The following is a 15,125-nucleotide window of genomic DNA, read 5'->3' as shown; positions in this document are numbered from 1 at the left end:
CGTGGAAGCATTTTTCATCTTCTGGTTAAGTTCAAACAAAGCCACTTGCCCTTTGGGCAGGAGTTTTTTATGCTGCACCAATTGTCTGATAACCTGGGTTGTCTCTATTTCGAGCTACATGTCTCACATGGCTTCATGAGATGAGCGCTTTGCACTTCTCCCGGAATGGTCATCGGCATTACGCAGTTCCTGCCACTGCTCAGCATGAATTTCCAGTTCAAAGATATGTTGTGCGAGAGAAGAAAGCGGGGTTCTTGGCTGCTTCACAAGCTGCCTAAAGCTCACAAGAACGACCAGGCTGGAAAGCAGCTCCACAGGCCCCCTCTTTCTTCTTCATTGGTAATTAAAGTGCTCGTTCATTTCTAGATCCCTCTTTGATGAGGTAGAAGGTCTTTCTGATGCCTTTTCTTTAAGCCTTGTGTATGCTGTGCGGGAGATGCTAGTTTCTGGGGGTGATGAGGGATGGAGAAATGGGGTGACCGATTTCCAGCATGGTAGAGGCATGGCAATAGTCTGCCTTGGCTCTGCCAGCCCACCAGCAGCAGGCTTAGTCAGATCAGCAGCATCAAAGCCAAGAAGCTCTTTGGAGAAAGGGCACGTGTCCTTTCAACCAGAGATTACAAGAATCTCTCTCAGATTTCAGCAGTCTGTTTTGAAACACTCTTTAAAGAGAAATACCTGACTGTGGTGCTGCCTGCCATGTAAAACAGCCCCTCTATCTTCCAGCTTTCCCTGCATCACTCTCCCCCAGCCACTTATTCATGTGTACAAGGACAAAATGGTGACAAAGTTCATTCCCCGTTGAGTGAAACTGTCCAGCTTTCATGGCAAGATCTGCTCTGAGAAAAGGGCTCTCCGTAAGCATGCCAGAAAGCCTGTAACCTATTTGGGCTGACTGCTACTCCCTGTTGTATTTAGCAGGGACAGAGGGAAGGCAGAAAGCTGCTCTTAGCATCTGGAAGAAAGAAATGCAGAGATAGAAAGCTCTTTGCCCTGCTGTTTCCATTTCTTCATGACTTAATTTTTTTGGTCAGGGCACAGAGAAGATTATAAAGCTGTAACCTCTAATCCGCTCCTGAGCGCTCCTTCTCCATCTCTTCCTTTCTCCACTCTTTCAGCCAGTTCTAATCCTTTATGTCTCCCCTCTCACAGGTAGGAGCTGGAGTCTAATCTCAGACGACAGGTTGATAATTAGAGCAAAAGATTATCCTGACCCCGTATCAAGAAGGTAAAAAGAGAGGAATAATGCAGAGCCACACAAGTTCAAGCCTTCAGTGTTCAGGGCAAGAAACAACCTCATCTCCCTCTCTCCTCCTGTCTTCCCCATTTCATACTCTCTCCCTTATCCCAGCCAAGGAGTGATTCTTGATTTCTTACATTTCCTGCCCACCTCCCCTCTGATGGCCAAGAGCTATGTTTTTTCAGCATTCATTCAGCACAGAAATTATCATATTTTCCATTTCTGAAGGGAGAGCAGAATCAGAGTTTAACAAAGCAAAGACTCAGCCAATGGGCTCCAGCTGGGAACAGTGGGAAATGGAGAAAGCCCAGGCACACACACACAGAAAGAAGCCTCAGAGAGGCTGAAGCCAAGGCACACTTCCAGTGATCCTCAGTCTGGCACTGGGTACCCTGATCCAGTGCCCTTCTAATTCAATACAGTAAAACCACAGCAAGGAGCAGCGGGTCCCACCTCCACTCACATGCCCAGCAGTCACCACCCAGTCCTTAATTTGTTCCGGAAAGCATGCTGCTCCCATCTCTTGTAAGCATCCCAGCACAGATGGGAAGCCCATCCATGTGTCCAGCTCACATTATCCATCTTAGGTACAGATCTCTCTTGTCCTGTACCACTGGTTGTCAACAAGGACCAAAAAGCCCCAAGACCACCACAGCTAAGGGGAAGCTGAGAGCACCAAGCTTCTTCAGTGCCCCATCCCATACATGCAGAAGGTGAAGCGATGTCACCAGGACCCACTGTAGCTTGGCCATCACCAGCCAACAGCCTGCAGGCACCAGGGGGTGTCAGGATAGAGGTGGCAGTGGAGAGATCGAAACCTGTTGAGGAAAGAGTGAAGAAAGGTCATGTGGAAGTTTTTACTGCAGAACAAAGTGGGGAATGGAAGGCTTCTCCCTCGTGTCACATCCCACATCAGATATTCACCCGGCATTACAGTGCTCTGGGACTGGCTGCTCGTCTTACAAGGTCTTGATTCAGTAAAGTTGAGCAGCCAAGCCTTCCTCCAACACCTGAATCCTGCTCTGGACCATGGAGCCCAACTCATGGCTCACCCTGATCACATTCAGTGAGATGGGCACTGCATCAGACCCTGCTACTCTGCTCTGTAAATGCCCTTTTAATTGCATGGCTGCTTCCCACCCCTGCTATCTCCAACCAGAAGCTTCCTACCCATGTTCTGCAAATAACAACTTTAGGTTTGTTCACTCAAAGCAGAGCAAGTAAATCAAAGAGCACTTTTGTTTGCAGTCATCCTGAAGCAAACCTTAATCTTTTCTCCCTTCAATTTTCTCAGCAAAATAAAGAAAGTAAAATAAAGCAGAATTTCCTCTCCTGAGTTTAGAAGAACATTTCAGTTCCTGTCCCAGAGGTAAAAGGTTAGCTTGATCCTTTTCAGTGTGAAATGAATGGCAAAACTTTTGTCTCAGTAACCGTTCAAATAAAATGTTATAATACTTCTTTTCTTTCCTTTCACCCAAAATGGTTTTCAAAATGTGTGTTTGCAAACATCTTCATGTTGGTGTGTCCCTCAACCAATAAGCCCTGTGACTGCATGGCTTTTGTCCCTCATTCTAGACCTCCTGCCCCCCATTTGACTGCCTGCCCTTGCCACCCTGCTGTCCTACAGCTCAAACCTCAGCAGTGCACTGAGCACCCATGCCCCATACCTTGAGGGATCTTCCTGGGGTGAGAAGGGACCATTGAGTTTGATAATGTTAAGCTTGTTCTCAAAGACACCATAGCTGAGTGTGACCTGCAAAGACAGGCAGGGAGAAAGGAGCAAGGAGGGTAAAGTGATGTGTTCAGGAACCTGCTTTGAGTGACACAAGCTCCCATTCTTGCTCCATCTCTGGTGGCTTGGCCTCTGCCTTCCAATTCTCCTTTCCTCCTTCCCATTAGGGAATACTGTAAATGCCTCCTCCCTGGAAGCATCCAAGACCAGGCTGCATGGGGCTTTAAGCAACCTGATCTATAGGAAAGTGTTGAACTGGATGATCTTAAAGGTCCCTTCCAACCCAAACCATTCTATGATTCTATGGTCTTCCACGTGAGTCACCTACACCACTTGTTATCTCCCCATGCAAGGGGGGCATGGAGCAAAACCCTTTCACAACCAGTCAGCATTTCTCCTCATCCTAATACCATGAACCCCTAAGGTCTGCCCCCTTCCTCCCCTCACTCCCTCTAAAAATGCTACCCACCACCAATCCACTGCAATTGGCAGTTAAGCTGCAGGCAACATCTGCTCCTTATTGTAAGGAAGCATTTGTTGGCAAAATCTTTTCAAAAGTGCAGAGAACTGTTTAAATTCACATCACTGTCACCAACTGGGCAATGTACCCCCCCTTTTCCACCTCCCCTTCCTCTGAAACATGTTTCCTTTTTTGTCTCCCCTGCTCACCTGCTGCCTCAGATGAGAGGTGGGAATGAGCTGCAGATTCTCCAGGTGAGAGTGGAAGAGCATGTTGGGCAGCAGCTGCACACCAACTTTGCACTCAATGATGTAACCTATGGTGCAGTCATCTGGCAGACGGATGAGCTCAGAGGTGCTCAAGAAGTTCTTGCCACTAGAAGAGAGCAGGGATGCATGAGTTATGTAAAGGGGCAGAGGGAATATAAGAAACCACTCAAAAACAGAGTAAACCTTGGAACAAGACAAGAAATCCCCGAGTCCTACTGCAAAGATGTGGGAGTGTTTGCTCATCAACCATTTCCAACCACACTGTCCCACCAATTACTCAATGCTATCCCTGATATACACAATCACAGAATAATTTAATAATTATGGTCTTTTCCATAATGTTAGAAAAAAAAAAAAAAGACCATTAAGATCATCCAGTCCAGCCATCAGCCCATCACCACCATGCCCACTAAACTGTGTCCCATGTCATCATCACAACCATAGACATAGGTTGATGGTTGGATTGGATGATCTTATTGGTCTTTCCAACCTTAACAATTCTATGATTCTGTAATTCTATCTGCGTCACTTGAATTTTACCCTGGGTAACAGATCATTATCCTTTCTGGATCTTGCACAGAGAATGTATCAGGGTCTTCATTTAAATCAGTAAAAATAGGACCATGACCCACATGGGGTGGACCAGCTCTGTCTTTCTGGGTATGCGAAGATTTGGTTAAGGGTGGCACAGATGGTTCCTGTTGATGTTTGCACATACCGACAAGATAACCTACGGCATCCTGGAAAACATTATCATGTAGACTGGGCCAACACATGCCCCTGGGATCTACTGCTGTTCCCTATGCATCAAGCTGAGGAGATGACCCTGGACACTGTAAGCAGCTGAAGAGAGTTTAAGGTGGGAATGGGAAATTAGATCGGAAGGCAGAGCAGGTTGGAAAGAGGCAGAGCTCGATCTGAGCGCTTACAGAAAGAGCCAGGAGAAACTGAAAGAAAAGGGAAGGAGGGTGGGGGATAACCAAAAGCTAGAAGGAGTTGGGGAGGAATGTGTCATTGTGCGATAATGTTTGCTGATGCGCCTGCTCCTGTCTCTCTTTAATCAGGTGGGAGATCCACCCACTGCATCCTCCCTCCAGTCCCACATGCTTGCAGAATTGAAGTGTGTGGCTCTCTGCACCCTTCCAAACATCCCTGCAAACATCACATGCACAAATCCAGATTTGACACTGGCAGAAGTTATTGTGTGTCCGTGTTCCTAATCCCAAAGACTCACATACCCTGTGGCTGCAAAGCTTACCTGGCCCAAGGCATCATCTTCCTTGCCAGATTGCGACTGATGCAGAACCCAGCTCCTCCTGTGGCAAACCAGAAGCGCACAGATTTCTGGAGAGAAACAGCAGAGCAAATCAATGGCAGAGGCTCAGATGACACCACACTCCCTGAGCTGGGAATGCTACAAACATAGCTTTGACAGAGAGATAAACAGCCCTATTGTCATTCCCCAGCTGCTGCCCAGAGCAAGCACCTGTTGGCAACACAGTCCCAATTTTGATCTCCTCATATGACTGGGAAGTCAGGATGAGCAAAGGCTGCTAACATAGCACTCTCAACCAAAGGGAAAATGAGTCAGGAGGGGTGAGGAAACCACAGGCCAAATCGCAGCATGTGTGCTAAGGAAGGTTAACTGGAAACCAAGGCTGAGCTGTGCCAGCTGGCTCGTTTGAAGCAGCCAAGCTCCTGCAGTGGAAAGCAGGCTGCACAAGGCAGGCTGATCTCCCTGCAGACGGGTACCCAAAGGCACAGCAGAACCGCTGGACATCACCTTCCTTCCTCAAGTGAAATTGGATTGAGTCAACACATACTGCCACATTCAGACAAGACCACTGAGATTTCAGCTGGTGTCTCTTGCTCTTGGAACTTTTCTCTCATCAAAGTAGAGCTACAGTCAATGGGTCAGAGCATCAAAACCAATCCCTAGCTGTCCCATCCTGCCATGGCTGTACCGTACGATTGCTAGACAGAGTTTCAGAGGCCCGAATGGGTCGGTTCAGGCTGGGTTTCCCTAGGTAGACATCCTTCATTGCAGAGCAGGAAGACAGGAGCTTCAGGAGGGCCTCAGGGTTCAGATAGTTGTCATCATCCAAGTGGCAGAACCAGCTGGAGGGAGATGGGAGGAAAAATATAAGAGGTTTGCAGTAAGGAGGTGCCAGCAGCTCCGAGAAGTTTGCTTTCACAGCAGCTCCAACTCACCTCTGGCCACTGGCCAGGAACGCATCAAACTCTGCAGCCATCTTGCAGGAGAGGGCTGAGTGGCTGTGCTCGGTAGAGCAGTTGGTGAACACCACATGGTCACCTGTAGGCAGAGAAAAGTCTGGGGCTTAGGGCTGGCCCACATAGACATGGGGAAGATTTCTGGGCAGAAGGGAAGGAATTTGCTCACAGCCAGTGTCCCCGAGTCCAAGCCTACAGTGATATGGGTTTCATCTCCTGCTCACTCAACAGTTCCCCTCATCAACCTCAAGACATTCACTCCCCACAACCCTTCTCAGAAAACTGTTCCTTGATTTTATTTTTGCTTCTCTTCTTTGCACATATAGATATCTGTTAATATGTATCCTGATATACATGAGCTCATATATATAATCAATATATAAAGGGGCTTATAAGAAAGACAAAGACTCACTAGAACTCGTAATCATAGAATTACAGAATCATTTGCGTTGGAAGGGGCTCTTAAAGGCCATCTGGTCCAACTCCTCTGCAATGAACAGAGATGCCTACAGCTCAATTAGGTTGCTCAGAGCCCCTCCAGTATGACCTTGAATGTCTGGAGGGATGGAGCATCCATCACTTCTCTGGGCAACCTGTTCCAGTGCCTCATTGCCCTTATTGTAAAAAAACTCCTTTCTTATATCCAATCTGAATATCCCCTCTTATTTTGAAGCCATTTCTCTTTGTTCTATCCTAACAGACCTTGCCAAAGACTGTATCCCATTCTTTCTTACTGCCCCCCTTTAGACACTGAAAGGCTGCTATCAGGTATCTAAAAGAAGAGATGTTTGGTCTCTAAATGATGAGATGAGGAACAATGGCTTTAAACTTAAAGAGGGCAAATTAAACTGTATGTAAGAAACAAATTTTTCACAGTGAAAGTGATGATATGCTGGAACAAGAGAACTTGTGGATATCAGAAGTGCTCAAAGTTGGGTCAGATGGGACTTGGAACAACCTGATCTAGTGAAAGATGCCCCTGCCCATGGCAGAGGGATTAGACTAGATTATCTTAAGGTTCCCTTACAGCCTGAACGACTATATGATTCTTATATCTAGACTTCACCCCACTAGGTTCGCCCCCATCTGAGCACCCTGATCCATAGATGTCCCTGTTCATTGCAGTGGAGTTGGACTAGATGACCTTTTAGGGTCACTTCCAACTCAAATGATTCTACAATTCTATGATTCTGAGCAAATGGTGAAGTGGCGACAAGAGTTTAGTCATCAGCTCAGCACTCTGCTTTCCCAAAATTACCATACTGCACCTTGCAGATACCAGAATTCCTACTACCACATCTCTACAGCCCCCACTAAGAGACAAAGCCCACAGAAAACAAAGCATCCTGCCCAAGGCTAGATCTCCCATCAACTACAACCAGAAAGGGTATAGGATACAGGGAAGAGTTTTCTCTCAGGATGCCTGCACAGCATGGCTACTGCCTGGAGCCAGCCATCATGCCTGCCCCCCTCCAAAAACCATGTTAGTTCAGAGTGAAGGCAGAGGTGGTGATATAGGGGAGGTGGTTACCCATTCTCCTCTTCAGGGCATCATCTTCTTCATCTGTGAAGACATACGTCTGGGGAGATAAGAAAAGGATGTTACCGTCAGGCGTGGTGCTGGCGCTCCTATTGCATTCCAGGCACTAGGCAGCAGAGGGGAGGAGGGACAGTGGCTACTCCAGTCCTCTCCTTTCCCACTAAAGCCTCTCCAAATCCTCACAGACAGTGCATGGAGACTCCATGACACTCCACCACCACCATTGCCCCCCATGCCCTCTCATTGCTTCATGGTGCTTCCTTCCCGTGGCCTGGATAGGCTTGGGGAGCTCACTTTGATCTTGGACTGTCTCAGGGGCTGATCACTGAGCCAGGGGCTGCCATGAGCAGAATCAGATTTCCTTTGTCATCCATCACTCACAGCCAGCACCATCCCTGCTTGCACTGCTTTGTTTTCTCCTGAAGTTTCAGAAAGAGGAACAAGAGGGCCTGCAAAACTGAGAGAGAGGGTGAAGGAGGTCTGGTTTAGGTGACAGCTGGAGAAAAATGGAAGCACGGTGGCCAAGCAGTGCTCAGGCTGAAAGGAGAACATCTGTTTGTGTGTTAAGTGTGCTCAGCCCCCTGCCACTTCCCTGCCTCCTCCTTCTCTTCCTCCACCCCCAGGCTCTCTAATCCCCCTCTGTGCCATTATGTAGCACATCTCCCCCTCTCTGGGTCTGGGCAGGGATCACAGCTCGGGAAGAAAAGCTTTCCTCAAGCAGAAAATAAGCTTTCATGAAATCAAAAAGGAGGTGCAAGCCTTAAACAGTCTCTCCACCAGCTGCCTACAGGCTGGTTAAACATTGCACCTGGGCAGGGACAAAAGGGGCAAGGCAGATGGACAGCAGCTCCTATGAGCTGTCACTGCTCTGATGAGATGTCCTTGTTTCTACACCACCCCCCATTCACTGAGTGTTCGGATTGAGGGATGTGCCCTGCATCAGCAGTGTGTGGAAAGAGAAATCATCTGAGCACACAAGGGAGGTGAAGAAGGGCCCTTGGTGAATGCCCAGTTGAGCAGAGATGGCAGGATGGACAATCTCAAACATGCAAGCTGTGGTGACTCGGCGAATTCCTCTCATGTTTCACAGCTGATTGCAAAAACTGACTGTGCATACAGTCCTACCGTGCCCCAGTAAGATAAACCCTCTTAATTTAAACCACTTTCAAGGTGGTCATGGGACTGGAAGCAATTAGCAAAGTCTCAGGTGAAGGAGTTCTGAGTCAGGTGACCGTATCTTAATGTTCAGACACAGCAGGAATTCCCAGAGGCATGGGACTTCCCTTGCCAGTGCATTCAAAGGCAGAAATTTCCACTACAACAAACGTTTCATCTTAAGAAAACAATTCTGAAAGCAATGAAACTTTGTCATGTTCAAAAAAACCCAGAAATGTTTCTAGAAATTACTTACTTACAGTTACAAAACCAACCAGAAATCATGTGCCTAATGAAATTCATATCTCATCACCTTAAAATGGAAATCTGTCTTCTTTCTATTAATGGAAATATCCTGAAGCACCCACTTTCCCGTAGATGCAAAGGGGAATGTTTACTTGCGGGCACCTGGCATACTCCTGAAGGAACCCAAGGTGTATGGCCACCTTCTCTGGCTGATGGACTAGTGGGCTCATGGAGCTGAAGTTCCACCACAGCTTCCCATTAGCCTTCTGCAACTAATATCCTCCAACAGCATTTCTCTTGCCAGGGGTAGAAGGAAATCACACCAGGAGCAGGCAGGAAGATATCCTTCAGTTCTGGAGCAGAGAAGTGGGAAAAGATGTTTGATGGGAGCCAGTAGTGCTAAGGAACCACTTGTGTCAATGGGTTGACCTGGAAGCTCTCCATGAACTTAAGTGCCTATGTGATGGATTAACATTGTATTTTGAGGCTTCTTTAGCTCATATTGGGAAAGTAGCCCAAGCAAGAAAAATGAGAAAAAAGGAATAAATATGTGGAACCTGACAGTCCAGGACCACATTAAGCTCCCAAGCTCCCAGAGTATTCCTTTCCAAGGAAAAAAAACAGCCTCCAAAATGCAAACACGCCAATAAGGTTAATGGTGCAGCTGGGCAGGAAACTGTTCCCCTGCCCAGGAAAGAGATTCAGGGTCTACAGTGTGTTCACAACACTGAAAGCATGAAAAACATTTCAGGGTGGGTCATTCCAAGTTTTCCATCAGTTGGAAGCTTGGGTTGCTGAAAGGAGGGAAGGGTGCTGGAATTTGTTTGTATTACTGAATAAAATGCTGTTTCAAACCAGAAAAAGGTTTTGTTTTTTTCTATTCAAAGACTTTTCCTTGATACAATCTCCACCTCAGGTTCAAGAGGAAAGATTGCTGTGGGTTACTTCTCAAGAGAAAGAGCATGGTCCAGCTAATAGCAGAGCATCCAACCTGTACTTCCCTCTCCCCATCTCCCAACAACTGAACATCTGTTTAGACAGTGCAGTTTCAGGGGAAATCTCTCCCTCTCTCTCTGTGTCCTTCAATAGAATCTAACAAAGAGAACTTTTAATTTGGCTCCTGAACAATCTCTCTTAATTTTAGAAGATCACAGCTGGCCCTGTCTCCTGTTGAAGTCATCTAAGCCTGGCCTTTGTGGTCCAGGTTACCTCTTCAGGGAGGGTACCATGAAGGGAACAAGCTCTGAAGCCAGACTTGGCATCAGGAGCATGGCCAGCTGACAAAATTTCCACATTGGCTATATTTTTTGTGTTGACTTTCATGTATTTCTCTTTGCCTCCTCATCCCTCCCCTGCCCTCAAGGCCATTTAGTATAAAAAGCAGAAGAAAAACATGGAAAAATGAGCAGGGATGGGGGAAGGAAAGTGCTGAGCTTGTAACAAAATTTGATAACAATGAAAAAAACACTTTTAAAATGACTGACCCTCCCATTTGACCCCTTCTTCCTATTCTACAAATGAAGTTTTCCTATGGGTGGGCAGCAGGGGCCTCTTCCCATATTGGAACATCTCTTGTCTGCCAAAAAGAGATGGTCTAGTGAATGTGGGGAGATGCTGTCTGAATCCTGTTCTAGAATCATTAAGGTTGGAAAAGACCCCTAAAATAACCTAGTCCAGCCATCAGCCCATCCCTACCATGCCCACTGACCATGTCCTCAGAGTCATATCCACACAGTTGTAGAATACCTCCAGAGATGGTGATCCCGCCACCTCCCTGGGCAGCCTGTGCCACTGCAGCACTGCTCTTTTGGAGAAGTTTTTCCTGATGTTCATTCTGAACCTCTCCCTCCCCCTCCCTCCCCAAGTGCAATATAAGGCCATCACCTCTCATCCTATCATCTGCAGGACAGTCAGACATCTATTAATTACACAAGCATGGAAAGTTGAGCTGCTCTGTGCAAACTCACTCCAAAAATTCAGTTGGAAGTGTTTAATGGGCCCATGGAGCTGTTTGATTTCTCCAAAGATCTGTTGGGCTGAGAGGAGAAGTGCATGTAGAGGAGGAAACAGGGTCTCTCAGATGCTTAGGACAGTCACAGAGACAGGAGAGGAAGTGTGCCCAAAATAGGACATGATTTTCTGTAACTACCACAGCAGCACCAGAGAGTGGAAAACCGCTCTTACCCAGAAAACCCTGCACTGCTTCAAGCGCTCTCCTACCCAAAAACTCCACCCCCGCCTCCCCTCCCTACATAGGCCTGAAGTTATCTTGCTGCATGCAACTCATAGTAGGAGGAGGTATGAAAGCACCATTTCAGACAGGTTGTGGAAGGTCTGTTCTGCCCATCTGGGGTGTCCAGAGCAGTCTGTGGTATTAGCAGTTAGATATAACAAAAGAAAATCCTCTCCATCTCAAGCCAAAGGAGTTGGGGTTAGGTTAGGCAATGGTGAGACTTGAAAAGAGCACCCATAAAATCATGGAATACCTCAAGGTGAACTGGACCCATCAGGATTGAGTCCAGCTCCTCACTCCACAGAGCACCTCCCAGAAGTCAGATCCTATGTCCCAGCCTGCATGGGAAGAGCCCACTTCAGCCACTCTGACCATTATAATTAAGCATCAGTGGAAGCTCTTCGGCCTCTCTGACCACCCTCCACATGAATCAGCTATCAGTGCAACATTTCACAGGGTAGTGTCCACCTTTTAGTGTGATCAGAGATAAGAATTAGAGAAAACGAGGCATAGAGAAGAAACACAGTGCCCAGTGTCCCCTTATGACGGCTTTGTCCCTCCCCACAGACTCCCTTTGCCATGTACACTCTCGGTAACCCAAATCCACATGCTTACCTGTTCTCTTGTCCGGGATATCCATGTGTCCAGGAGCAGCTCCATCCTGCTCTGGTGAAATCTCTTGGTGGTCTTCACAGCTATGAAAACATCCCTAAGGGTCAGGCTCCCTTCAGTCTTGTATTCATCCAGAGAATGGACTTGCTGGTCCCTCTGTCCAGTGCCACCACCTCCGTTGCCATCCTCTGGGCTCTCATGAGTTTGTTGCTCTAAGTTCTCCAGCATCTGCACTCTAAGCTCCGCGATCACTGTGGTTTCCTGAGCCCCACGGTGCCGTACAGAGAGGAGAGCCACACCAACCAGGAAGACTGCAGCTCCTGAGAGACCCCGTATGAGCCGACGGCCCATGGCTCCCAGATAGCCCTGGCAAGGACAGCTTCAGCCAGTCCTTGTCTTCATGTGAATCCCTCTGCTCCTCTTGTAGCCTTTAGTAGGGTGAGATGAGCTGAGAGCAAGGTATGAGTAGGACGTGGCCAAGGACTTGCATAGATGAAGACTAGCAAGATAAAGCAACAGATGAAGCTACGGGAATTTCCACAAACCAGGGGTGCTGATCATCCAGCAAGACAGGGACACACGTGACCGGTGGGTGGCTGGCACAGGCTGTCAAAGGGACAGCGAGCATTCCTGCTCCTGGTCGTGAGGATGAGAGTCCTGGGATGGAGGCAGAAGGGTCAGGAGAGGAGATCAGAGCCATCGGTGGGGGTATCCGGACAAAGACATCAGTTCTGCAGAAGACAGCAGCCAGCGTATTCAAGCCATAGGCTCCGGGGCGGACACATGGGGCTGGAAAAAGGGCTGTGAGAAGGGTCTTTCTGCCCGTCCACCTGCTCTCTCTGTGCGGCTGGGTCCCTGCCAGCCCCCGGTCCCGCCTCCGGGCATGGGGCGGAGCGCCAGCCCCAGGGTGAGGAAGAGGATGGAGGGGGGAGGATGAGAGGGGGCAGCCCCCAGGCTGAAAGCGGATTGGCTTCATCTGCTGCGCCGGGTCCCCTGGCTGGGAGCACTCCTAGGTGACAAGCAGCTGATGGGGGAGGACAAACCTGTTGCTTGAGTGGTTGTCTCCTTCCCCCGTGAAAGCCCAGCCCCTGCTGTATGGGAGGGCATAAACCCTGCACAGCATTTCGCCTTTACAAGGGCAGAGGGAACGGATGCCGATTCAGGTCAACAGGATTTCACTAGTATTTGACCCCCACGTCTGACATCCATCTCCCCAAACCACAATGCCAGCCTACCCACTCTTGAAAGCCCCTTTCCCACTGCCACCCCAGCATATTTGGGGTCAGCAGCATGGACTGCCCCGTACCACTTCTGGGTCAGCCATATGTAGGCCACTCAAGCAAGCATCTGAGGGGTACAGAGAGGTGACCAGCACAGGATGGGGCTGGAGCCCACCCCCACCCCAGGCTCGGTGGAGGAGCAAGCATGGGGACATCAGGATGACAGCGCTCCACATAAAATTCAGAGCACGTCCCTAGGGAGCTGCAAGCTGTGGGCATCAAGTCTGAACACAGCAACAAAAGTTATAATAAAAGGGAATAAAAGTGGGGAGCAGGGTGAGGAATGGCTCCCCGGATGTGCCATGTGAAAAAGACTCTCTCCCTTGCACATCTGATTCTGGGTGGTTATAATAAAAGGAGGTTAGGTCAGGGTCCCTCTGTTGCACACTCCAGCGTGTGGCTGGAGCATGGGGAAGACCTCAATGCAGAACTAAATCCCTTTTTTTTTTAACTCCCTGATTTGAGGTGGGGGGTGAGTTCCCTTTCATGCCTTACTTTCCTGCAGGGACGTAAAGTTGGCAATACTAATCCACTGCCACCAGACTAATGGGATTGCCCCCATGGCTCCAAGCATCCTGCAGCACTTCCCATCCCTAGACCAGGAGAGAAAGGGAGACATAGGTGGAGGTTCCACAAAAGAGCCCAGTGGGGGCTGCCAGGATGACCAAAACCCATCTTGTGTAAAGGATGGTGCTGAGCAGAGGAGCAGGTTCTAGCCAACCAAGTGCAAACTCAAACATGCCCGAAGCTAGAGGTGACCCCAGGCTGCCTCAGCTCTGCTTGAGATAGCATGGGGAAGGGCTAGTGGCCTCCTGCAGTTACACACATGCCACTTGGCCCCTGTCCTCCCTGGAGGGAATAAATTTGCTCTCGTTTGACTTTACAAGGGTTTCATGCAAGGCTGGCACAGCTGGTAATTGATGCCCAGGGCTGCTAATTGCATTCTGCCCATTACCTAACCCGTGACTCATTCCTCTGAGCACACAGCTGCACCCCCAGGGACACAAATGAGGTGGGTTGGGGTGTGCAGAGCAGGGGAATATTATGTTTGTCTCAGAGCCCTCTGCCCCTTTTCTCAACCATGTCCAGGACTAGTTGTATCTGGATTCTGAAAGCCTCGGGGGAGACAAGATGGATAAAAGGAGGGTCTGGAGAAGGCTGGGAGCAGCAACCTGCCTGCCACACAACTTTGCTTTGCCTCAGTTTCCCTCCCAGTGAAAACATAGATGGCCCAGGGAGGTGTGTAGAGAAATCTGTTTTGCTGGGCGGGTACCAGATCTTCAAAGCTGGGGGTATTGCTCTTAATCACCCCAGTCATGAGGCTGATGATAGCTTCAATGCCAGAGGGCAGGAGATGTCAAGTTTTGAATCAGTGCCTCACAAGCAGAATTTTCCCTGGGTACTCAACCTTTATTTTTATCCCTGCAAAGCTGCAGGCTCCAACCTCCTTCTCCTGCAAATTCAGCGTGCTTTGGGACTGTCTTCTCATCTGTTCAACAAGAGCCCCGCTTTGTTCACCTGCAGGGCATCCGCCTTCCCAGGGCTAACTGTGCTGGGATGCCTGGGCAGGTCCCCTGGAGGGGACAGCACAGAGGAGCTCTCGTCTGGAACCCCATTACACCAATCCCTTCCCTAGCTGCACTGCTCTAGGGCAGATCTGGGACTTTGCTCTACATTTAAGTGACTGCAGGTTAAAGTCTTTTTCTTTCCTCCCCCCCTTCACTCTTGTCCTCATAAAAGACACAGGCAACTGTTTTAGAGCCTGAAATAACACCTCACAGGGGACCCATGAAGATCAGCAAGTTAATCTTTACTTGGAGTTTCAGAAGTGCATAGCAGTATCAGTTCACTAATCATAGGGGCGAGGAGGACATGGAGAACTAGAATCTCTAGTGCTGGGGTCTCAGTGGTTCCCTCACTGACCCCAGCTCAGTGCCCGGTCTTCTGCTCCTTGGAGATTCCCACAGCCACAGCCCCCATTTTCCTTTTGTGTGTCTCAGGAAAGACCATCTATCCATCAAACACCTGTCCTTGTACACCAGGAAGACGAGGTGATTGGCTTTTCATGTCATGATAACCAGGATATGGAGAAATGTGAAGCTCTAGGAACCTCAGCCAGAAACCAA

The 15,125-nt window shown here is 48.7% G+C and overlaps 1 protein-coding gene across 1 annotated transcript; it reads right to left on the bottom strand.

Moving 5' to 3' along the window:
* Positions 1-1,560: 1,560 nt before the first annotated feature.
* Positions 1,561-12,291, bottom strand: MFNG (MFNG O-fucosylpeptide 3-beta-N-acetylglucosaminyltransferase). The gene is made up of 8 exons (XM_065741306.1): positions 11,723-12,291; positions 7,465-7,513; positions 5,913-6,015; positions 5,666-5,819; positions 4,960-5,045; positions 3,642-3,807; positions 2,908-2,993; positions 1,561-2,058 (listed from the first exon to the last, which is right to left on the bottom strand). Exons 1-8 carry the CDS (start codon positions 12,068-12,070, stop codon positions 1,992-1,994), a joined length of 1,059 nt encoding a protein of 352 aa, XP_065597378.1. The 5' UTR covers positions 12,071-12,291; the 3' UTR covers positions 1,561-1,991.
* Between the last annotated feature and the right edge of the window lie 2,834 nt (positions 12,292-15,125).

Source organism: Cyrtonyx montezumae, unplaced genomic scaffold (assembly GCF_038088225.1).
Source record: "Cyrtonyx montezumae isolate F1298 unplaced genomic scaffold, pur_monq_1.0 scaffold_3, whole genome shotgun sequence".
NCBI classification, from domain to species: Eukaryota; Metazoa; Chordata; class Aves; order Galliformes; family Odontophoridae; genus Cyrtonyx; species Cyrtonyx montezumae.
The sequence above is the reverse complement of the archived record's forward strand: the minus strand, read 5'-3'. Positions and strand labels throughout refer to the sequence as shown.

What these genes read in the sequence shown, in the direction of transcription:
- MFNG (XM_065741306.1), bottom strand. Translation starts at nt 12,070, where the DNA reads ATGGGCCGTCGGCTCATACGGGGTCTCTCAGGAGCTGCAGTCTTCCTG. An exon ending in CTCTGTCTAGCAATCGTACG is followed by an intron (nt 5,046 to 5,665) that starts GTACAGCCATGG and finishes GTTTCTCTCCAG; the next exon opens with AAATCTGTGCGCTTCTGGTT. An exon ending in AAGATGATGCCTTGGGCCAG is followed by an intron (nt 3,808 to 4,959) that starts GTAAGCTTTGCA and finishes GCTCTCTTCTAG; the next exon opens with TGGCAAGAACTTCTTGAGCA.